The sequence below is a fragment of the Amblyomma maculatum genome, chromosome 3, assembly GCF_055883805.1.
Source record: "Amblyomma maculatum isolate TAMU_Amacu chromosome 3, ASM5588380v1, whole genome shotgun sequence".
Lineage (NCBI taxonomy): Eukaryota > Metazoa > Arthropoda > Arachnida > Ixodida > Ixodidae > Amblyomma > Amblyomma maculatum.
In genome coordinates, this window is record NC_139346.1 from 7,280,360 (window position 1) to 7,303,904 (window position 23,545).

At 44.6% G+C, this 23,545-nt stretch overlaps 1 protein-coding gene across 1 annotated transcript in view; it reads left to right on the forward strand.

Moving 5' to 3' along the window:
- LOC146194177 (endothelin-converting enzyme 2-like) overlaps positions 1-13,369 on the forward strand; it is a 300,553-nt gene extending 287,184 nt beyond the window's left edge. The window contains exons 16-17 of the mRNA XM_084597281.1: positions 5,476-5,552; positions 11,529-13,369. Coding sequence (XP_084453407.1) covers positions 5,476-5,552; positions 11,529-11,616 — 165 coding nt within the window. The 3' untranslated portion in view covers positions 11,617-13,369. The remainder of the gene's footprint in view (positions 1-5,475; positions 5,553-11,528) is intronic.
- Positions 13,370-23,545: the final 10,176 nt, after the last annotated feature.

The window sequence follows — 23,545 nt, forward strand, 5'->3', positions numbered from 1 at the left end:
ATCTTCTGACCTTGTGCTCCCGTCCACATTCCGCGCTGTTACCTCAAGATGCATAACCAACATGCCCAAGCTGCTATTCTAAATAAAAACAAAAATGGGGGAGGGGGAGGGGCGGTTGGCTTACCGTCAACACTATATAGCCTCGTGTGTTTCAATGGAAATGCCTCCACCTCCCCCCCCCCCCCCCCCCCCCCAGGGAAAAAAGAAAGCGGTCAGCGCGTTATGAGAAGGAAATCGTTTTTTTTTTTTCTTTTATTACAACAGAAAAATTACGGACGATTATGTTACTTCCTAATGCGAAATTTCAGCGTATCTCATTGGCTGTTCCAGCTTTTCGATAGATTGAGGCAAAGATTTCGAGCAAGACATGTATGTACAGTTACAGACAACTTCTTTATTTTATTTTTCACACGTATTTCTTCAAGAAACACTCCACTAACAGTTCTTGACTGTCATGAAGGAAGCTTTGTGGATCAGGAGATCGCGTAAGGCAGCGTGTGGACCTGTAGGAGCGTTGCGCAGCGAAGAGATAGCAGCGACTGACTGATGCCGCTGACGCCGCTAGCGAGTCAAGTCAACGTGGCTCTGCGTTTCGGCTTAGGATGTATGCACCGTGATCCACTTACACCGGAAAACACCGTTGCCGCCACAAAGGAAAAAGGTAGGGGGAGGGGGGGGGGACACGCAGCAGCGAATGGTGGCAGGAGCGTGCGCTGCCCTGGCTGCGGAGCTGGTTACGAGGGACAACGCAGACGGCGACGCGAAACGCAGGAACAGGCGCCAAAGAGCTGGGCTCTAAAACAAAAAAAAAAGAAAGCTGTTCAGCTCGCCAAATGGCCACATCAGGGCAGCGCGAGGAAGTACATGTCCGGACAAATTCTAGGGGCAGTAAGTAACCGAAGGGACGTCTTGCATTATTCTTTTGTTGCACATACGACAGAAACGAATCCTTTGACTCCAAAGAATGCCTCAGTGGCAGCCAGTTATGCATTGTACCGTGGTTAGCGCGAGTGATTGCCGTTCTATGCTTGTTATGAAAGCAGGTGAGGCTGGTAGTGAATAAATAAATAAGTAAATAAATATATAGAAAGTACACTGGATTCGCAATGCAGCAAAGACGTACCTCTAACCAATGAAGAGTACAGAGGAGATTCAAAGGGGAAGGATCGAGAAGGAGCGGTCTAACGCGCGTGCGAAACTAACCTGCTTCTACTGGCGACGTTGCCTCATAACTGCCTGCTACCCTCCCCTCTCCAATTCATTTCCCCAAAAATTTAGCCTGAATGCATTGCGGCAGCTGCGTGGTGCTTACCCTTTTTGTAGGTATTTCACACCTATTTCGCAATGCCGACTCTCCTCTCTAAGGTAAAATGAAATTGGCCATCGCCCTTTTCTCAGCTCATTAGGTTACCAACGTCAGTTTCTATGGTTAGAAAAGCCCGAACTAAAGAAAAAAATGATTACTGTTGATTGAAACCGACTTTATTGCAATTTTATTATTTGCAATAACGTTTGATAAAAGTAGTTCTGCGCCAGAGAGCTCGCAAGAATATCCTACTATAAATGCTATAACTTCAAAAGTGATAACAGCTCAAAAGATGGTTGTCAAAGGAAAGACAATACAGGTGTCGATTTCAGCCAGAGTTCATGACGAAACCACCAAAGATGTACACTTCGTCTCACAAAATGTTTTTAGTACTGCGAAAGGCTGGGGCGCCATGAACCAAGAGCACTTGGACACTTGCGCGCGAGCGAGGCAAACGCGTTTCCCTTTTTTTGTACTTTGTAACTAATGTACAAAGCTCCCCCTGTACTTTCTTGCTATAGCTCCCCTCTGCACTTCCCCTCGCTTTCCTCTCCCCATCATTTTGCTTTCCCGCCGGCTGCAGCTTGGGCGCTTCAGATTTTAGATAGCAGTTGAAGCGGCCGGCAGCACTCTTTTCCTTCCTTTTGTTTGAATAACCACTATCCACACCACCTATAATAGGCAATTGTGCTCCCACTGTCACCCTTGCCGATTCGAGGGGTGTGTCGGAGCACAATTACTTATTACAGTGCACATTTGAATGGGCCAGGGAGCCCCTGCCTTTCGCAGTGGTGCAAATCTCTTGTGAGTCAAAGTATAGTATACAAGGGCCAAATAAATATCTTCCATCATATTGCACCTTTCCATTTTTGGTATCCACTTGAGCTATCGTGAACATATGTTGACGATGTATCATCAACTCAATCAAGCTTCCACTCTATCCAGAACAGTGAACAACAACAAAACGAGGTGGTACTTTTCATTTACGTTACGCAGATTTGGTCATGGCCGAATCGAGCGGCGGCGGTTCGCGTCGCCGTTCAAGTTCAGCCGTGGTAAGGCAAGCTAGCACCCCGCAGTCCTGCTATCCGCTGTAGTCAAGCTAAGAACAGGTGAACGCTTCCTCCTGCGCACGGCGGGAAGAAGAATGGGGCTTTGAAAACCCACCCTCCAACAAAAGAAAGCTTCTCTACAAAGCAAAGGTTGGGTCCCTCGGCCAACTGGGGGCAAGGCCAATAGGCACTTTCTCAGTCCTGAATCAGTGGCGTAGCCTGGTGGCAGAATTTGAACAAATTCCAAGATGGCTACCGTGGGACCCCCGCCTTAAAAGTGGCTCTTCGCCGTGGAGCCCGTGAGCAACTCGTTGCAGAAATACGACAACTTCATCACTATGTCATAAATGGAGGATATGACATCATCTACCAATGGCTTCCAGGACACAGCGACATAGCGGGCAATCTACGGGCGGACCAGATCGCACGAACAACCCACCAAGACAGTGATTGTGTGTTGATCCCCTTTTCCAGGGCAGACGCAGCAGGCAGGCTTCGCGAACTTGCGCGGGAATACACGCTCTCCTTGTGGAATTCTGGCCAGTTTGCGAACTGCCGTTTAAAATCCCTGGACCCCGACCTGAAGCTCCAGCTTCCATCTGGCCTACCCCAACATGAAGAAACTTTGCTGTGCCGCCTGTGGGTTGATGTAGCGTTCACAAACTCTTATTCTTTTGTGATAGATATGGCAAATAGCCCTGCATGTACAAACTGCGGGTGTGACGAGACTATAGGCCACATTCTGTGTAAGTGCTGCATATACAGTGAGGAAAGACAATGTCTATGCCGTGTGCTGGAGCATCTCGATAGACGCCCGCTGACTGAAATTAAGATTCTATGTCCCTGGCCACGGTGATCGTCTGTGGTGAAGGCCTCCGAGGCACTGCTCTGCTTTATGAAAAGCACAGGACTGATCGAAAGGCTATGATCTTGCTGTTATGTTACGCGATATGACTGTGACGTGATGTGATGTGACTTGTCTGTGATGTAACTGTACTGACTTCACCCATCCCTCTCTTACCCACAACTTTTATATCCAGGAAGATTGTGAGCATGATTTTTTAGCTTCCGCCATGCAGCATTAATGACAAATGTTTTCTTCCCGGGTTTTTTCCTTGATGAGTGACACGTGTTGCTGCGTTGGATTTTTTTACCCATGACTAGTTCCCGAGGGAACCTGTTTCGTTTTGTGTTTTTTCGTGTGCCATGTATCATCATCATCATCACCAGCCTGACTATGCCCACTGCAGGGCGAAGGCCTCTCCCATATTTCTCCAATTAACCCGGTTCTGTGCTAGCTGCATCCACTTGACCCCTGCAAACTTCTTAACCTCATATGCCCACCTAACTTTCTGCCGCACTCTGCTACGCTTTCCTTCCCTTGGAATCCAGTTTGTTACCCTAAGCGACCATCGGTTACCCTCTCTTCGCACTACATGTCCTGCACATGTCCATTTCTTCTTCTTAATTTCTGCTAGAATGTCGGTAAATTGAGTTATTTCTCTGACCTACTCTGCACGCTTCCCATCTCTTAATGTTACCCCTACCATTTTTTGTTCCATAGCCCTCTGGGTTGTCCTCAACTTAAGTAGAACCCTCTTGATTAGCCTCCACGTTTCAGCCTCATAGGTGAGTACAGGTAAGATGCAACTGTTGTATACTTTCCTCTTGAGTGATACTGGTAAGCTGCTAGTCATAATCTGCGAGTGCTTGCCAAATGCGCTCCATCCCAATCTTATTCTTCTTGTTATTTCCTTTTCATGGTACGGATCTGCAGTTACTACCTGTCCTAAGTAGACATATTCGCCTACTACTTCCAGTGCTTCGCTACCTAACGTAAATTGCTTTTCCTTCCCGAGGCTGTTGAACATTCTTCTGCATATTGATTTTCAAGCCTACCTTTCTACTTTTCCTGTCTAGGTCATCAATCATTATTTGCAGTTCATCCACTGAGTTGCTTAGCAAGGCAATGTCATCAGCAAATCGCAGGTTACTGAGGCATTCTCCATCTACCCTTATCCCTAACTGCTCCCATTCCAAGTCTCTGAATACTTCCTCTAAGCAAGCTGTGAATAGTACTGGGGAGATTGTGTCCCCTTGCCTAACTCCTTCCTTTATGGGAAGAATTTTGTTACTTTCTTTATGCAGAACTATGGTTGCTGTGCAGCCACTATATATATCTTCCAGCACTTTCACGTACGGCTCATCTACCCCCTGGTTTCACAATGCCTGCATCACCACAGAGGTTTCAACCGAGTCAAATGCTTTTTTGTAATCAATGAATGCTATGTATAAGGGCTGGTTATATTCTGAGCATTTTTCTATCACCTAGTTGATGGTATGGATATGATCGATAGCAGAGTACCGTTTCCGAAAACCTGCTTGATCCTTTGCTTGGTTGCAGTCTAAGGTTGTCCTGATTCTATTAGCGATTACCTTGGTAAATACCTTATACGTTACAGACAGTAAGCTGGTTGGTCTGTAATTCTTCAAGTCCTTAGTGTCCCCTTTCTTATGAATTAAGATAATGTTTACATTCTTCCATGGTTCCGGTACCATCGATGACACCAGGCACTGCGTATACAGGGTGGCCAGTTTTTCTAGCACGATATCCCCCATGTCCTTCAACAAATCTATAGTTACCTGATCCCCTCCAGCTGATTTCCACATTTTCATAGTTTCTAATGCTTTCTTAACTTTGTCCTTCGTCACTGGCGGAACGTCTGACTGCTTTTTCCTACCGCCAATCTCATTATTGTCCTGACTTCTTTGGCTACTGTAGAGATCAGTATAGAATTCTTCGGCTACTTTGACTATCTGGTCCATATTTGTGATGACATTGTCCACCCTCTCCCTTTGTGCATATGTGATAAAACAGATGAAATAATATAACTGATAGTGCCCCCTGTACATACATAACAGTATAATCCATGTATAAAGTTTAAGCTATGTGTTTGACAAAAATATTTACCAAGAGTTCGATGTAGCTGATAATTCATAATTGTTATATTGAGTTCATCTATAAATAGAGCAGGGCCTCGCCTCTCCACCAACTGTGTGGGGCTGCTTCTGTGCCATGTGTTTCCAAGCATTGAGCATAAACTCTGTTCCCTGCAGTCCATGTGTGAAGAGGTGCAGTTGAAGAGGTTGGAGATCTGGAGCCTTGTTAGCTCCACGGCACCCAAGAGGCTCAGGTAAGTGCTGTATTGTGTGGATTGGGCTTTGCAATGTTTGCAACTCAATAGTTATACTTGCAACAGATGATGCAGTGATGGTATTACTAATATATTCCAAGCACTTAATGAACACCCATACTGGTTGGGTCATTACTGTACAAATGCTGCCACTGGGATAGTCCGATAGATAGTCCAATGCTGTCTATATTCGCGAAAATCTTGCTGTTTGGTCTCTTTCTAGCTGATAAAATATGGCAGCTCTGTTTTGATGCAATATGTACTAGCCCCTTTGATGACACTGCGCATGGGGAGCATAACTTTTCATAGCAGCAAAGCAACCAGCCATGCCGCTTAATGCTATCTTGCTGGACAGGCACGGCCTGTAGACAATAAAGAACAATAAGAAATACCCTTTTCTCAAGAACCTGCATTCCGTGCTGTGTAGCAGCTCATTCGTTCTTCTTCTCTGCCTAGCTACTTTGTCCAGGCAAAGTCATCATGACACTGTCCTCTGCCTACCACCTCCTACGTTCTCTTCATCATCATCAGCCAGACTATACCCACTGCAGGGCGAAGGCCTCTCCTATTTTCCTCCAATTAACCCAGTTCTGTGCGAGCTGCATCCACTTGACCCCTGCGAACTTCTTAACCTCATCCGCCCAACTAACTTCCTGCCGCCCCCTTCTACGCTTTCCTTCCCTTGGAACCCAGTTTGTTGCCCTAAGCGACCATTGGTTATCCTCTCTTCGCACTACATGTCCTACCCATGCCCATTTCTTCTTGATTTTCACTAGAATGTCAGTGACTTGAGTTATTTCTCTGGCCCACTCTGCACGCTTCCTATCTCTTAGCGTTATCCCTACCATTTTTCTTTCCATAGCCTTCTGCGTTGTCCTCAACTTAAGTAGAACCCTCTTGGGTAGCCTCCACTTTTCAGCCCCGTAGGTTAGTACCGGTAGGATACAACTGTTATGCACTTTCCTCTTGAGTGATACTGGTAAGCTGCTAGTGATGATGTTTGAGTACTTTCCAAATGTGCTGCCTTCTCTTTCGCTACCTTCTCTTAGAATAGTGCAAGGGCAAGATATCATTGTAGACCTATTGCTTCTTGATCTCAGTTATAATATACCTGATCTGCTCTGCTGTTTAAGTCCGGCTCAAACTGCGGGTACACAACAGCGACATGAACAAAACATGTTTGGCAACAAGGCAGACACTTGTTTGCCAACAAATTTGTTTCCAAGCAGCTTGTTACGTCACAGCACAGAGCTTAGAAACAATTCAGGTTGCTGGGGTGTTGCCTCGGTATGACAGACTTGCACAACGAAAACTAAATGCAAACAGCATTTTTCAACAGTGTTTGGCTTGGTCGCCAGCCAAGTAAACCTTCTGGTGAAAATGCACTAAAAAAGCAGGCACTTATGATCATTTTTTAAATCATTTTTAATGGCTTCTGTGCTTCAGACAGCACTTGAAAAAAAAAAAAAAAAGCTCCCCTTCGCTTTGTTGTATGCCATGGTATGAAGTCTTGCAAGCAGCTGGGCCATTGACACCAGCTGTGGTTCCTCTCCTCTTCCATTGGAGAAATCATCCGTGAGAACGCGAGTAGAATGACAGGCAGCAGAGAAACATTGCTGAAGTTATTCTTTAGCGCGACAAGGAGTTTGCCAAGTGTTCTGCTAGAAGTGTACATGGGCCAAAATTCTGAGCTTGGACATGGCCCTATGCTACAGGCCCAAGCTCGGCCAGGCCCCAGCCTAACCGGCTATAATTGAAGGTGAAGTGATGATACATAAAAAAATACTTTCAAGATAATTAGTTTAGCATCTTTAAATGTTGAATTACCACGTTTAACAGGATAGTTAAGCGGGCGAGTTGGTGATTCATCATCCAAAAAACAGCGCGAACAAACGGGAATGAAAGGAAGAAACCACAGGGACAAGCGCTGACTCTCAACTAAATTTTAATCGCAGGAAACACGTTTATATAAGGAACAGAAACACCAAAACCAGAACGCACGTATTACTATGTGATATCCAGATATGCAACCTCGCAGTCACGCAGGAGCAGGGAAGGTTTGCTTTCTTAGCCATACTATACGCCTCGATGATTTCCCTGGTCAACTGGCCGGGTGTTTGTACAAAATGTCAGTAAATGCAAGGACGGAAAACAGGATTGACACTCACGGAAATGATCAACTAGATTAGTGGAGCGATTAGATTCTAATGAGTTGAGATGTTCTCTGAGTCGTGTGTTAATACATCGTCCCGTTTGCCCAATGTATATATCTGACCACAGGACAAGGGAATTTTATAAACTACCCCTTTGGAGCACGGCACAAATATTTTGTCGTGTTTAACAGCACAAGACGCTACAGATTTATTAGGATTGTGGGACTTATTTTCTACTACTGAACAAATTTTATTGAGCTTATTAGGGGCCGAAAAAACAACATCAACTTCATACCTATGGGCCACATTTTTAAGACCATTTTTTGAGAAAGGCGATGTACATAGGGAAGGACTGCGAACTTTCTCCGTTTCTGTTTTTTCTGTGAAGGCGGCAGCAATGCCGGCGATTTAAGCTTTTTAATTATTTTATTGCAACCCAAAGTTACAAGCTCAGCTGGATAACCTGCTTCCCTAAATCTCTTAGCCTGGTTATCGAAACTTTGTTTCATAGCATGGTGACAGGATTTTGACAACGCAGAAGACAATGATGAAACAACAATTCCACATTTCACTACCTTCGAATGATGCGATTTATAGTTCAGCAACGGTTTATTGGCCCGTGGTGCGTAATTCCAACACATGTGCCCCTTCCCTTCAGTCAAAAATGGTCTTAAAAATGTGGTTCATAGGTATGAAGTTGATGTTGTTTTTCGGCCCCTAATAATCTCAATAAAATTTGTTCAGTGGTTGAAAATAAGTCCCGCAATCCTAATAAATCTGTAGCGTCTCGTGCTGTTGAACACAAAAGATTTGTGCCGTGCTCCAAAGGGGTAGTTTATAAAATTCCCTTGTCCTGTGGTCAGATATACATTGGGCAAACGGGACAATGTATTAACACATGACTCAGAGAACATCTCAACTCATTAGAATCTAATCGCTCCACTAATCTAATTGATCATTGCCGTGAGTGTCAATCCTGTTTTCCGTCCTTGCATTTTACTGACATTTTGTACAAACACCCCGACCAGTTGATCGAGGTGTATAATATGGCTAAGAAAGAAAGATTGTGTGTCAGCAAACCTTCCCTGCTCCTGCATGACTGCGAGGTTGCATATCTGGATATCACATAGTAACACGTGCATTCTGGTTTTGGTGTTTTATTGTTTCTGTTCCTTGTATAAACGTGTTTCCTGCGATTAAACTTTAGTTGAGAATCAGCGCTTGTTCCTGTGGTTTCTTCCTTTTGTCCCCGTTTTTTCGCGCTGTTTTTTGGATGATGTACCACGTTTAAGATGTAAAATTGGTAGAATGTAAAGAGGTAGAAAATGTATATAAAATTATCATTCTAACATACAAGTTAATTGATCATTGCTTGAGGCATTTGCTACGCTTCTGGATCACGAATTCGGTAATGCTGAAGTTTGTTTTGCTTGCACTTGCTGGCTGGAACGAATATCATGTTATTCGCAAGTAGAGTGCAAGTTTTCGATATGTGGCTTCCTTGCTTCTCCAGAAAACATGCTGCCTCTAACTGTGAGCAAGAAGTTGATTCTATGATCAACTGACCATGCACTTTTGACAGCGCCATAAAGTGCCGCCGCTGTGTCACCTGCATTGAGAAACGAAGAAACTTAAGGACCGTGGATGTTTTGTTTAGGTGCTGTGTCCTGCTTTCACTGGGGCTGTGTCGAGGTCAAGAGTAAACCACAGCAGGAGGGGCAACAGCGTGGTGCGAATCTAGAAACAGATATCTAAGCATCTGTGCCGGTCTTACTGAAGAAGGACACATGAGAGTTGAAACTCCATAGTCCACAATCGGCCCTTCTGCTTGGTTGTTGACGGCTAGCAAAGATCTGTTCAGAGCGAGATCACGTGACTGACGTCGGGAGAAAACTCAGATGCTCTCGCACGGGGAGGGTGCTGGAACACAATAACACTCGAGATATTTAGTGTGCACCATAGCCACATTTGCACTTTCGCAAAATTTGTATCCACTCAGGATTGGTGTGTCCAACCTACCTGAGACTAATACACCCTGGCCCTAACGCCTACCACTTTCCGTTTCATAGCTCTCTGTGTTGCCCTCAATTTATGTTTAACCCTTTCCTTAGACCACATATTTCTGTCCCACAGGTGAGTACCGGTAAGATACAGCTGCTATATACTTGATATTGGTAAGCCGCCATCCACAATTCGAGGGTAGTTGCTGAGTTGGGATAGAGCTTACTCTATCCCAAGATGATTCTTGTAGTTATTTCCCTTTTGTTGTCTGGATCTGTGGCCATATTTCCTCCTGGACATATTTCCTGGACATATTTCCTCATTCATCACTTGCAGTGCATCGTCGCCTATCATAAACTGCAGCTGTACTTTTGACTTCTGCATACCTGTTCTTAGACCTGCTGTTGCAGAGCTAGTCGAGTGGATCGCTAAGGTGTTGTCTATTAGCTCTTACTGTCTCCAATCCTGTGAGGGATCATGTCTCTCTGCCTGGCACCCTTCCTATTTCAATCGCTGCTTCCTTTCATCATGTGATGCATTAAGTCTAAACGCGTGGTCCTAATTGGTCCCCATTGATTGCAACACATGAAAATGTGCCAGTTGGCTGGAATACTTGGCCATGCCAATGAAAAAGGGTGGATATCACACAGACAATATGCTATGTGCTCTGTATTTATCTGCTAGTGAACTTTGGTTTATAAAGTTTAACATAAACTATGAGAGATGCCGTTGTGGAGGGCCCTTTGCCTCACCTCCACTGCTTTCATTTCCTGGCTGACTAGTCGAGCGAACTGAGCTGCTGCGGTGGGGCTTGTACTGTGTGTTCTGCAATTATATGCAACATGTAGGATGCTTTTCTCATGCTAAAGTGGTGAATTATTTGAGCCCAACTATTGCACAGAATTGGCATTTTGTTGGCAATAGTCTTTTATACTAATTAGTTGGGTGTACTTGCACAATTCGATCAGGTGAATCAGCATGTTCACCTCGTCTGTGGTGATGACAAGGCACAAACTGCTGTCCCTGTGATGGCACCAGTGCCACCACCACACTGCTGCGTTCCAAGATTAAAACGGTTTATTGTAACGCACAAACAGTTGATATTTAATGCACTTTTGGTCAAATCAAGTTTAGCTGATTATTAGGAATAAGCCAGTTGAGAAAGAGCCTTCTAGAAACAACTCTGCCCACTTCCCTGCCTTCTTTCCCAGAGATCTCTATGGCACAGTTGCTGCAAACAAAATAAGAAGATGGCACCACTGGTGTCATTGCTAAGACAGCAGCTGTATATATGCAAATGTACTTCTGATCAAATCAGGCAAGAACATCAAACAATGCTGTCGACCAAACATCACTTTCGTATGAAATTTGAGCTTGAACAATCCATCTGTTTAGCTGAGAGCAGCATTCAGTGAGGTGCATATAATTACTGAGCACGCTGTATATTGTCACATGGTGGTGACAAACAGACTGGTGTGGCACTGAAATGGGCTTTATTGGGCTGACTTGCACCCACAAAGAACTTGGCAGCAGTGCTTGACCATCATGGAAGTAAAAAATGCTTGTGGTAACACTCAGTTTAAAGCCAACACAGAACCTTCAAGCAGTGATTGTCAGTCTCAAACAACATAGAACCAATAGAGTAGGTAAATCTGTTTGCATCTCCAGTGGGAAACGCAGCAATAAAGCCAGTGGCTTTAGCATGAACAGTATTACAACCAGCCTGCTTCCTGCAAACGAAGGTGCTCATTATAGGCAGACAGTCCCGGAAGCAGCTTTGCCAGCCCAACAGCACCAGAGTTGTATGTGCCTCTGCATGCAGGGTGCTGCAGGCACTGCGGCAGCTCCCCGAATTTGGCCGAAGCTTTGAGTGCAGTGCAGAGCAGTCCCCCATCTGCCACGCATGGTGACGTCAGAGGTGTGCAGTTACAGCAAGCCTCGCAATAGGATGCTGCAACCCAAGCACGGTGCTCAACTTCTTCCACCAGTGTCACAAGGCTCGCCACTTTGAGCTGTGCTCATAGATCAAAACCAAGTGATGGTGTCCATAGAGTGACTGTCTATGTGAACTTTATTCAGAATTGGATGGGGTGTGGTGTGTGTATGTGTGTTTGTAGGCATGTCAACTTCTGGCACTCAATACGTCTTGTACAAAGATCCATTCCAAGTCTTGACCTCTTCATGATTTTATAAGGAACCATAGAAAAATAAATGCTTTAGCAGTGTCATTTTACTCATTTGTTACTCAAATCAGATGGCGAGAGAATGCTGTGTAAGAATGCCGTGCCGAATTTGACTGGTGGTGGCGTGGTGGTCATTTCTTGAAGGCAGCAAATTCGTCAGCGGTTGGCAGATGCATGTGGCCGTAGTAGATGTAGAAGCGGCTGGCCGTGCCTTCAATCTTACTATTCTCTGCACGATGATAGCGTGATAGCTCATCTTTTGGAGCCATCGCAACCAACAACGGTCATGGATGGAATTCCGTGCAAGGGGGATACATTAAACTCGATCGGCTGTGGAAGCTTGGGGAGATACTCAACACTGGCATGCAGACATCTCTATATAGGACTCGCATGTCATGCTTTGCTGCTGCTCCTTGTTATTATGTTTAGATCAGGACTCATGACACTGCCTCCTCAATGAGCAGCCTCCCCTCCAGATAGCACAAATATTTCTAAATTTGATTTGATGGGTGCGATCCCGACCATTGGCGGCTGCGTTTCGATGGAGACAAAACCAACAAGCATCCATGTGCTGTGCGATGTCAGTGCACATTAAGATCCCCAGGTGGTCAAAATTACTGTGTAGCCCTCCTCTACAGCTCCTCTTTCCACTTTAACTCCCACCTTCCTCCCTTCCCTTACAGCATGGTACAGGTGTCCACAGCAACAAGTGTGACAGATACTGTGCCTTTCCCTTCCTGTGAACCAATTATTATTATCTCATCAGGTTGGCAGGTATTGCAACTTAACAAAAAATCTGCAGAGATTTAGCATAGTTGAACATTGGTATTTGGCAAAAGCTTCAGAACATGGTTATGCTTGGCAGAACTCTTTTGTAGTCTGATTTAACTGGCATTGGCTTAGTGCAACATCATCGCCACTGGCATCCATGACTCGCTGTGAGTTCAGGTGCTCTTTGTTCTTATACTTATCGGTTGACGGCTGTTTCCATTACGTGATGCTGCGACATCATGTCACCTGATTAATCATGTGCTCCACCCCCTTTCACAGCTCCAAATTTGAAAGATTAAAGGTCACTTAAAGGTCAAATGGCCAAGATTACACTTTAAGCCTTGGGGAAAGGAGGGCACATTATAACCACACTTTGTCCTGTGGCTCCCTGAAGGTCAGTGGCTAGCCCATGCTGACATATTGTGTTGGTTTATAGGAAAGAAAAGGCACAGTATCAGGCCTCATAACAACAGTCCCATGCAGACATTTTGTGTTTACTTATAGGAAAGTCACCGTATCCACATTTGTCTGGACACCTGAACCACATAGCAACATTGTCCTCCTGCTCCTTGAAGATCAAATCAAAATTAAACACAGTAAGCTCACACTTCAGCATTGTGGTACAGCCTTGACTGGTCTGACGTACCTATGCAAATGTGCTGTGGCAACAAATATGTTGCTGTGGTTACGCCTAGTGACAAGCTTGTTGTAGTGATCAAAGCATGCGATTGTTACCCACAAGGCCATTCCTAAGTGAAATGGCATTGGCAAAAATAAAAAATGCTCATGGTGAATGCGGACTTTAATGCATGTGAAGGTGGCTTCAGCAGGGAGCATAGCAGCAAACAACAAAAGAACGATTTTGAAAAAAATACATCAATATAAAATTATGCTGCGGGTTGTGAGCTTTGGTCTTAGTATATAGCGACACTGCTACTTTTTGTGTACTGAGATGTTATGAAATGGGGAATATAGGTTAGTAGTACTTCAAGGTTTGAGGTAAGGTAGGCTTGCAGATGGAGACTTAGCATTCTTTGCAAGCCCATTGTCATCACTGTCTGATGATGACAGATGATTTCAGATGGATGAATGCTATGTATGCCAACACTTTCTTAAAAGCGAGCACATGCACAAAGCCTTCGAACAGATGTGAATGTTTGTTGGGCTGACATTTCAACTGTGCTGCAATTTGGGGCAGAATAACTTGGCTTTACATGTATTTAAATCCAGAGTCATGTGCCTCTTATTGCATCACATCTTAGAAGTCGGCTCCTGTTGGAGTCGGGTGAAGTTTGCTGTTTATGTGCAGTAATCTGCAAATAGACCCAGCATGCTGACAGCCAGGCAGATAGCAAATGTGGTGGTGAAAACTTTTACTGCCAAAAAATGTAAAAGGGGGACAAGCCCCTCTCCTTTACATGGCACAAGACAGCCCTTATAGGGGGTAGCTCTTACAGTGCAGAGGACAGCCCTTGGAGGGCTATTCGATTCAGGGCATTGGTGATGACCCAGCGTTGCTCTGTAGCAGTGGAGCTGGCCAGGAAAGTATCCAGTATGACTCCGCTGTGGTTGGAGATGGAGGATATGAGAAGGTAGGGCATATGAGGAGGACGTGGAGAAAGTCTCCTGGTTTCCCGCAGAGCTCACAGGAGGACAGGAACTGAACGGGGTAGCGGGCATGAAGGAGAATAGGGCAGGGAGCAGTACGTGTCTGGAGTCGGCATCAGTGGGAGGCCTCGGTTAGTACAAAGCACGTCGGCTATCTCAGTAGTAGTATATCTCTGAAGGTAAGCAGACGCTCTTGGGCTGGCATAGGGGATCCGACTCCTGCCCGGAAAGTGAGACCTCGGGCGATGGAGTAGACCTCCTCGTTACCTGGGAGGCCTGCGTGTGCTGGGGGCCAGATGAGGGTTACAGGGTGGGTGGGATGCCAAGAGCGTAGAAGCCGAGCCGCGGGATACCAGGCCACTGGCGAAATTTGATAGTGCTGATTTTGAGCCTGAGAGAATTTTGGTAGCAGAGGTGGAGATGAGGGCAAGTGCAATGGCTGACTCCTCTGCAATATCGGAGGAGTCTGTGGTGATGGAGCCTGATGCCTGCTTGTTAGCGACGGCGAGTAGCATGCGTCAGCCCGACGAGTACTCTGCCACGTACACGTAGGCTACTTTGGAAGTGTTGCTGTATTCCTTGTGCAGGGCTTTGGCGCGGGCTGCCCTGAATTCCCCATCATGCTCCGAAAATTGCTCCACGAAGTAATGAGAGCAAGACCTAGGTTTTCGACTGTTGTCAAGTCAAGCAGTTTTATCAAAGAAAAGACTTGTTCCGTGATTCTTCAACTCAACGGCGCTACACGCTTCGCCTCGCTAACAGCTTGCAGAAAGAACGCCACATCTGCTGGTCTCAGTGAGGTCTGTTCCGGGTTCTTTTAAAGCATATTTCAATGTGGATTCCAATGAAATTCAAAGCAAATTAGTGAATGTAAAATAGGCGATAAAATATTTCTTCACATTTCATTCCGTGTATTAGAGCGAAAAGGCTGGGCCCAGGCTCAGGCAATGGAGAGGAGCATAGGTGGCTGTCACAGAAAGAATGTAAAAATGAAAATAACAGTGACTCAGTGGAAAGCAAGTCAAATTCCTCAGTGGTTTTTCAGGAAATTTGATTGAAGAAACTTTAATGAGAAATGAAATGCATGAATGTAATGCATGAAAGTCTACAAGGAAATATGAATAAAGGATAAGAAGCGTAATGCTAATTAACGCATTCACCGCTCCAGTATCTTTTTTTTTCCGTCATCAAGCTTCTCATCTCAAGCAAGGAGGAGGAGAAATAACTATTTGGTGCCAAGCAGGGTATCGCGACCGGGCCTAGGTCTCCCACATGGGAACGTTGAGATCTTGTCTCTTCGTCGCCTTGAGGGCCTGCTGGACGGCCCAGAGCTGGTCGTTGAGGCCGGAGCAGCGCAGACGGCTGAACACCTCGACGAGAGGCTTTCAATATTGCCTTTTAGTTGTGCTTTGCAAATGTGCTTAAGTGTTGCTATGTTTGTCTTACAAGTGGAATAAAGTTTTGCCCAGTAAAGGCACCTGCTGAGTCCACATCTTTGTGCTGTTTAACCTTGCGTAGTATGAACAAGTTCAAGTTATTTAATGTGTACGTGCTGAGCCGCATGCGCAAGGATGAGCGGGAGCAAGCAAGCGCAGCTCGCTACTTTCACGCAAATAGAGTGAAATAACGATCTGCAATCAACAACGACGGGGAGCGAGTTTTTCAGCGCGTGCACAGCACCTCCAAAACCTTTCCCTGGTAAAGCACATGCATGGGGAGCGAAGAAAATACATTTTAACAATGTGTGCGCAACCGTAGCGTACGCCAGGTGACCACTCCCCCAATCACCTCACTTAGTCTCAGAAAGACAAGGAAAAAAAAAAATGGCCGTGACTCTTAGCTAGGCCAGGGTATACATAACGAAAGAATGTGTGCCTGGCACTGGGCTGCCTACTACTTTCCAATTTAATCTAATCCCATCCAATCCATTCTAATCAAATCCAGTTCAATCAAGTACAGTTCATTTCAGTCAAATACAATCCAACCAATCCTTTCTAATTCAGTCGAAACCTGTCATCATCATCATCAGCCTGATTATACCCACTGCAGGGCGAAGGCCTCTCCCATATTTCTCCACTTAACCCGGTTCTGTGCCAGCTGCATCCACTTGACCCCTGCGAACTTCTTAATCTCATCCGCCCACCTAACTTTCTGCTGCCCCCTGCTACACTTTCCTTCCCTTGGAATCCAGTTTGTTACCCTCAGCGACCATTGGTTATCCTTTCTTAGCACTACATGTCCTGCCCATGTCCATTTCTTCTTCTTAATTTCCACTAGAATGTTGGTAACTTGAGTTATTTCTCTGACCCACTCTGCACTCTTTCTATCTCTTAATGTTACCCCTACCATTTTTCGTTCCATAGCCCTCTGGGTAGTCCTCAACTTAAGTAGGACTCTCTTGGTTAGTCTCCACGTTTCAGCCCCATAGGTGAGTACAGGCAAGATGCAACTGTTGTATACTTTCCTCTTGAGTGATACCGGTAAGCTGCTAGTCGTAATCTGCGAGTGCTTGCCAAATGCGCTCCATCCCAATCTTATTCTTCTTTTTTCCTTTTCATGGTCCGGATCAGCGGTTACTACCTGTCCTAAGTAGACATATTCCCCTACTACTTCCAGTATTTCGCTACCTAATGTAAACCGCTGTTCCTTCCCGAGGCTGTTGAACATTACCTTAGTCTTCTGCATATTGATTTTCAAGCCTACCTTTCTACTTTTCCAGTCTAGGTCATCAATCATTATTTGCAGTTCATCCCCCCGAGTTGCTTAGCAAGGCAATGCCATCAGCAAATCGCAGATTACTGAGGTATTCTCCATTTACCCTTGTACCTAACTGCTCCCATTCCAAGTCTCTGAATACTTCCTCTAAACAAGCTGTGAATAGTACTGGGGAGATTGTGTCTCTTTGCCTAACGCCTTTCTTTATGGGAATTTTGTTACTTTCTTTATACAGAACTATGGTTGCTGTGCAGCCACTATATATATCTTCCAGCACTTTCACGTACGGCTCGTCTACCCCCTGATTTCGCAATGCCTGCATCACCGCCGAGGTTTCAAATGAGTCAAATGCTTTTTCGTAATCAATGAATGCTATGTATAAGGGCTGGTTATATTCCGAGCATTTTTCTATCACCTGGTTGATGGTATGGATATGATCGATAGTAGAGTACCATTTCCGAATACCTGCTTGATCCTTTGCTTGATTGCAGTCTAAAATTGTCCTGATTCTATTAGCGATTACCTTAGTAAATACCTTATACGTATAAGACAGTAAGCTGGTTGGTCTAATTTTTAAGGTCCTTAGAGTCTCCTTTCTTGTGAATGAGGATAATGTTTGCATTCTTCCATAGTTCCGGTACCGTCGATAACACCAGGCACTGCGTATACAGGGTGGCCAGTTTTTCTAGCACGATATCCCCCCCCCCGTCCTTCAGCAAATCTGTAGTTATCTGATCCTCTCCAGCCGATTTCCCCCTTTTCATAGTTTCTAGTGCTTTCTTGACCTCGTCCTTCGTCACTGGTGGAACGTCTGACTGTTTTTCCCTACCGCCAATCTCATTACGGTCCTGACTACTTTGGCTACTGTAGAGATCTGTATAGAACTCCTCGGCTACTTTGACTATCTTGTCCATATTAGTGATGACGTTGCCCGCCTTGTCCCTTATCGCATACATCTGGTTTTTGCCTATGCCCAATTTCTTCTTTACCGCTTTAAGGCTTCCCCCGTTCTTTACAACATGCTCAATTTTCTCCATGTTATACTTATATCGGCCACCTTGCGCTTATTAATTAGCTTTGATATCTCGGCCAATTCGATCTGGTCTGTTGGATTGGAAGCTTTCATACTCTGGCGTTTCTTAATCAACTCTTTCGTATCCTTAGACAGCTTACCGGTATCCTCTCTAACTATCCTACCGCCTACCAACCAAACCAAACCAGCCTACTTCTACCGCGCACTCAGTAATGATATCTCTGAAATTATTGTTCCTTGCCTCTAGGGTAATGTCGCCATCCTCACTTAGAGCTGAATACCTATTCTGTCACGAAACGAATATGAAACCTGTCAATCCAGAGCAATCGAGTCCGATCCAATTCAGTCCTATCTTATCTAGCCCAATCCGAAGGGTGGAGGTTCGATTCCCCTGGTGCATTAAAGACGAGACATCTTCGGTTGTTTCTTGATTGCCAGATTGCGTGGTAATGGCTCTGTGAATCTCGTCGCACGAAACTCTTGTTCGTGGCCAACGTAGCTTTCGCTACAAAAGTTTGAAAGAAAAAGCATGCAGAGAGGATAATGATGTGCATACTCTCCCATTCATGCCACCGGGTCGTGAGACAGGCGGGGGAAAAGTAAAAAAAAAAGCCTGCTGAGAGGGCAAGGAGAACCAGGATTGTAGCCGTGACATAGGTTCTATGTGCACCCTTGTCACATGATCCTCCCAAGTTGACTCGCAAAGATTGAGTCCCTTGTGCGGCAAAGTAGGGTGTGCATTGATAGTATGTTACCCCCATTATTTCATGAAGGCATACATCAATACAAAGCACTTTGCAGACCTAGAGCCAAAGGCTATCAGGTCCGACTGCAAAAATAGATATATACAGGCAAATTATATATATGTGTGTGTGTTTATATACATCAAGTGGCAAAGGAGTTGACAAGTTAAAGAAAGGTGGCGAGTGCACAAACAAGAATAGGCTACATAAATATGCAGTATTAATAGAACAAAAACCTCATTGGTGTATACGTGTTGTCATGTAAACAAAACAAATGAAATTGGCAGGTCATTAATGAAAACAGTATGTCCCTGCAGTTACTAATGGCTTTTTAGAAGACATGAATTCCCCCATAACTATTACCTCGTGCCTCCATGTAACTTGAGAACACCTTGAGCCTTACCGGCACTAGCACGAACGCCTACCACAGAGACCTACTGGGAGCGGACGCTTCTCCATTCCACACGTGGATGAGTTGTGGAGACTTTACCTACACAGCGCGAACTGTGCCGGCAGAAAATAATGTGCACAATGGTTTCAATAATTTCACGATCATAGTGACTATTTTCAAGGTTCCAAGACAACAAGCTTAACATGATCGCCTAGCGAAACAGAGACAAACGAAGTGTGGCAGAAGTGACATCAAATTTTAGGGTTAGCCAAGTCGGTCCATTAGCAACGGCATCGGAGTAAAACTCTGGACACTAGCAACGGCGTTGCTAAGGTCCCGAGGTATGTGAGCATCGTGGAGAAAGAAAATGCGGAGCCTAAAGGAGGAGGACAGACATTACAGCACTGCAGCATCAGGTCACGGCACGGCCATGCCGGCTTCAAAAAATGAGCCCAACTAGACTGCACGCTATTGGCAGGCACTCCTGTTTAGCTAATTGCAAGTTTTGGGGCATAAATGCAGACCTTTACCAGCTGGCCAAAAAAATCAAGCCATACTCTGTAAAAAAAAAAAAATACATAAAAATGTGCACATTTCATATTGTTATGTCGATGCAGTATGGCCAGGAAGACCTATGCTTATAAATCATATATCATTTGTTGTTTTTTTCAATTAACCACGCGGTGATGAACTAGAATAAACTAAAGCTGAATGAGAGTCATAACGAACAGCTACGCGCATGGAGAAATATAGGCGGTATAATAATGAGAAAAAAGGATCTCTCTTTTGCAAGTCCGCCTTAAAGGGGCGATGACAGGGTCGTTCGATGTACTGCCGTTTTATAGTTTTGTGAATAGATTCTACTCTCAAAGCTTCAGTACCTAGCACGCGGCGCATATTGCAAAAAAAGAAAAAGAACGCGATAGAAATTGAATTCGGAAGCTCCTCCCACCGAGAGCGACCGTCATTTTGGAATGCTCGAACACGTCTTTTTTTTTTGTCTTGTGACGATTGACACAGTGGTCGTCCCTCATGCAGAAGTGCTTTATGAAATTGATACCACACGAAAGAGACATACGCATATTTTCTTCAGCATAAGGCACACTCGCCGTCATTGGGCTCCATGGTTAGGTTCCTTACATAACACAAGAAATGGACACTTCTAAAAGAAGTCTCATTTGAGACGTTCTGTAGACCCAAGAGCTACAAGCCTTCCTGTAGCTCCGATTTAGCTCTGCTAACGCTACGCGAGTGGAAGTCTTGAAAACGTCTCGCCTAGAAAATTTTTATACTTAAGTAGAGTGCATATTTTGGCAGCGTAAAATTAAAGACAGGACTAAAGGAGAAAGACAAGGGACAAAGTTGTCGCGGCTTTGCCCTAAAGTGAATGGGCAAAAGAGAGGCATTGATGCATGCACGAAGAAGCATGACACCTTCTTCGTCCCCTGTAGAACAGGGGTAGTCTACAAGATTCCTCTGTCATGTGGGAAAACCTACGTCGGACAGACGGGCAGGTGCATAAACGACAGATTGCGAGAGCACCGAAGAGCAGTAGGATCCCTTGTAAAGAGTAGTCATTTAGCCTTGCACTGCAGCCGTTGCCCTAGCCCTACCAGTCCATCATGCACCCCTGCGTTGGGCGACACATGTGTGCTGCGCAGCTTCAAGCAGCAGTTGAGTAGGGAGATATTTGAGGCCCTTGAGATTCACAATCAAGGTGATAATTGTGTTAGCAGTAGCTCGGTTGTGCTGTCACCCAAAGAGCTGGAATTTTTAAAGAGGAGAATGACACGTGGCCATAGGTGGTGATGCTCTAATCTGTTCGATAATGCAGAGGCGAAGGTTTGGGAGCATGCGCTCAAGTGATGGTGTTGAAATATTTTTGTATATATTGATGTTACGTCCATTAAACTATCAGTTGAAGTTCAGCGTTTGTCCCTTGTCTTTCTCCTTTAGTCCTGTCTTTAATTTTACGCCGCCAAAATATGCACTCTACCTATCAAGACCAACTAGCCAGTCTTTCTACGTTTTTATACTTGTTCTAGACATTGCTTCTAGCCGTCGCTCTGCTATAGCTGTGCTAGTAGACGTCTTTAAACCCTCTTGGCTAGAACATTTCTATTCCTGTTTGAGATGTGCAACAATTTGCAGTTTCTGCTCATTGTCCTCAATTCTGCATGTGAGGTCACACAGTGCTCTGCTTTGAGAGCAGTTTTTTTCTAAATTTAATGAAATTACACATTTAACTGAGGAGAAGGCAAATTGATGAAGGCTTGCACTTTGTACAACACAATAAGACACAGCTAGAGATGGCGCAAAATCAGTTGGGCTGAAGAGAATTCAAAATTTTTTTATAGAATTTTCAATTTTACTCCTTTACCACCCCACCGATTATGTGCCATCTCTAGCTGTTTCTTATAGTGCTGTAGAAAATGCAAGCCTTCAACAATTCACCCTCTCCCCAGTTAACTGTAATTTAAAATTTAGAAAAAAAATGCTCTCAAAGCAGACTATTGTGTGATCTCACGTGCAGAATTGAGAACAATGAGCACAAAGTACAAGTCGCTACACTCAATAGTGAATGCACATGCTGAATGTATGAAGAACACATGCTTCTCCAGTCCGAATTTTTATTGCACTCCATCTACAAAAGTAAAAGCAATCAGCAAATAAACTTGACAATATGGATTTGAAAAGCCTTTTTGAAGGTTCTTCTGCAAAAGTAAATTCCAAACAACCTGCACTGGCAAAAAACAGTTAAGTTACAGGCATGCATGCAAATGCACTGGAACCATCCAACCCAGAAGGCTCTGCATAAAAATATTTTTTTTTTATAACTTGCATAGATATATAAAATCATAATGCACACTGAAGACATTGATTGGCTGATGAGCTAAATTCGATGGCTTATTGTAAACTCCAAGTTCAGCCTTTTCCAGGGGGATTCCAGCAACCTACAGAGACACAAAAAAAGCTCAAAATAATCAAACGAGCCAAAGGCAGTGGCAGTTGAGCTACGTGCCTGGGTTTTGTGGCGTTTTTAAGAAAAGAAAAATATGCATGGAGAAAGGAAACACCAAAATACGGTGATACCACTAGCATCTATTCAAAATGCCCGGACCTACCATGAACGCCACTGAAATCATTCACCTAGTAGGCCATGCATGAAAAAAAAAAAAAATCCCTCATAGCTCGCACCACAAAACGAGGTCGAGGCGGTGGCCTCATGCGTCGGGCACTGACCTACCGTGAACATAAAGAACAGTCTTTTCTAGTGTGTTTTAAGAGAAGAAAGCTTTATTCACCCTGTACATACAAAACCTTAAAGTGAGCTGAGGTTACTGATTTGATAACGCTACGGTGCAAAGATGACAACAAAAACGAATAGGATACCACATGCGCACAACTACAAACTATTTATTGGAAGAAAACAAGAATATTCTACATCTGATGCCAGTGAAGTGCCGGAATTTTTTCGGACAGACTCCTATAATTCCACGTCTTCAACACGATCATTAGCAACAAACAAGCTGTCTTACGGGAATAGGGAAGGGATGTAAACATATTACAAATCAGGGGAGCCGAGTTTAAGGCTGTTTTTTTTTACGTGCAGCGTGTTTGCTGCGTTCCCGATTTTTCAGGCAAGCAACTCCAAACACTGTTATGTCACTTCCTCGTTCTTAATTTTTTTTTTTCATTAAATGTCCCACGCCATCACAAGGCAACGCGAATATATATTAACACAGCGCTCATCTGTGATTTATGCGTGTGCATGGGCGTAAGCAGACCTTGCGAATAAATAAAATAAAACGAGTGCGTAAGCTTGTATTGCAAAACGGTATCAATTCTAGCTGAACTTTTGAAAGTGCAATAAATGACATGCACACATTAGTGTTTTTGAATCAGTGAAGTAACACACCCCAAAATCATGCCTATGCGTTCAAAGCACGCGTCTCAATTTCAGGTGTTTTCTTTTTTTCCGCACGTTTTCACGGGCCATCTGCAGGTTCTTGCTCTTGGTCAAGAAGTGGAGGCGCATGATAGAGTAAAACTTGACGACGCTGTTAGTGATCTCAATTTTATGCTCCTCACAACCGATCATAGGCGGAGGTTTGAGCTGCAGAAAAGAGGCGAAGTCTGCGAGACTTTCTCGCCTCAGTTCAGTGACTGTGAAGCAGTGACTGAAGGTCTCCTCGAGAGATGTCATAATGCCGCCATGACGTTGCTGCTTCGTCATGCATATGCATTTTTCCTTCAATTAAGGCAGCAAACACCCGTTTGTTGAAGCTGAATCCGCTTCGAAATCCGCTCAGGTACCGTCGGAGACACGTTCTGCCGGGCAGCAGCATGATCTTCTCCTTGCGCAGGTGTTCATAAAGCCGTTTGCTCCTCATC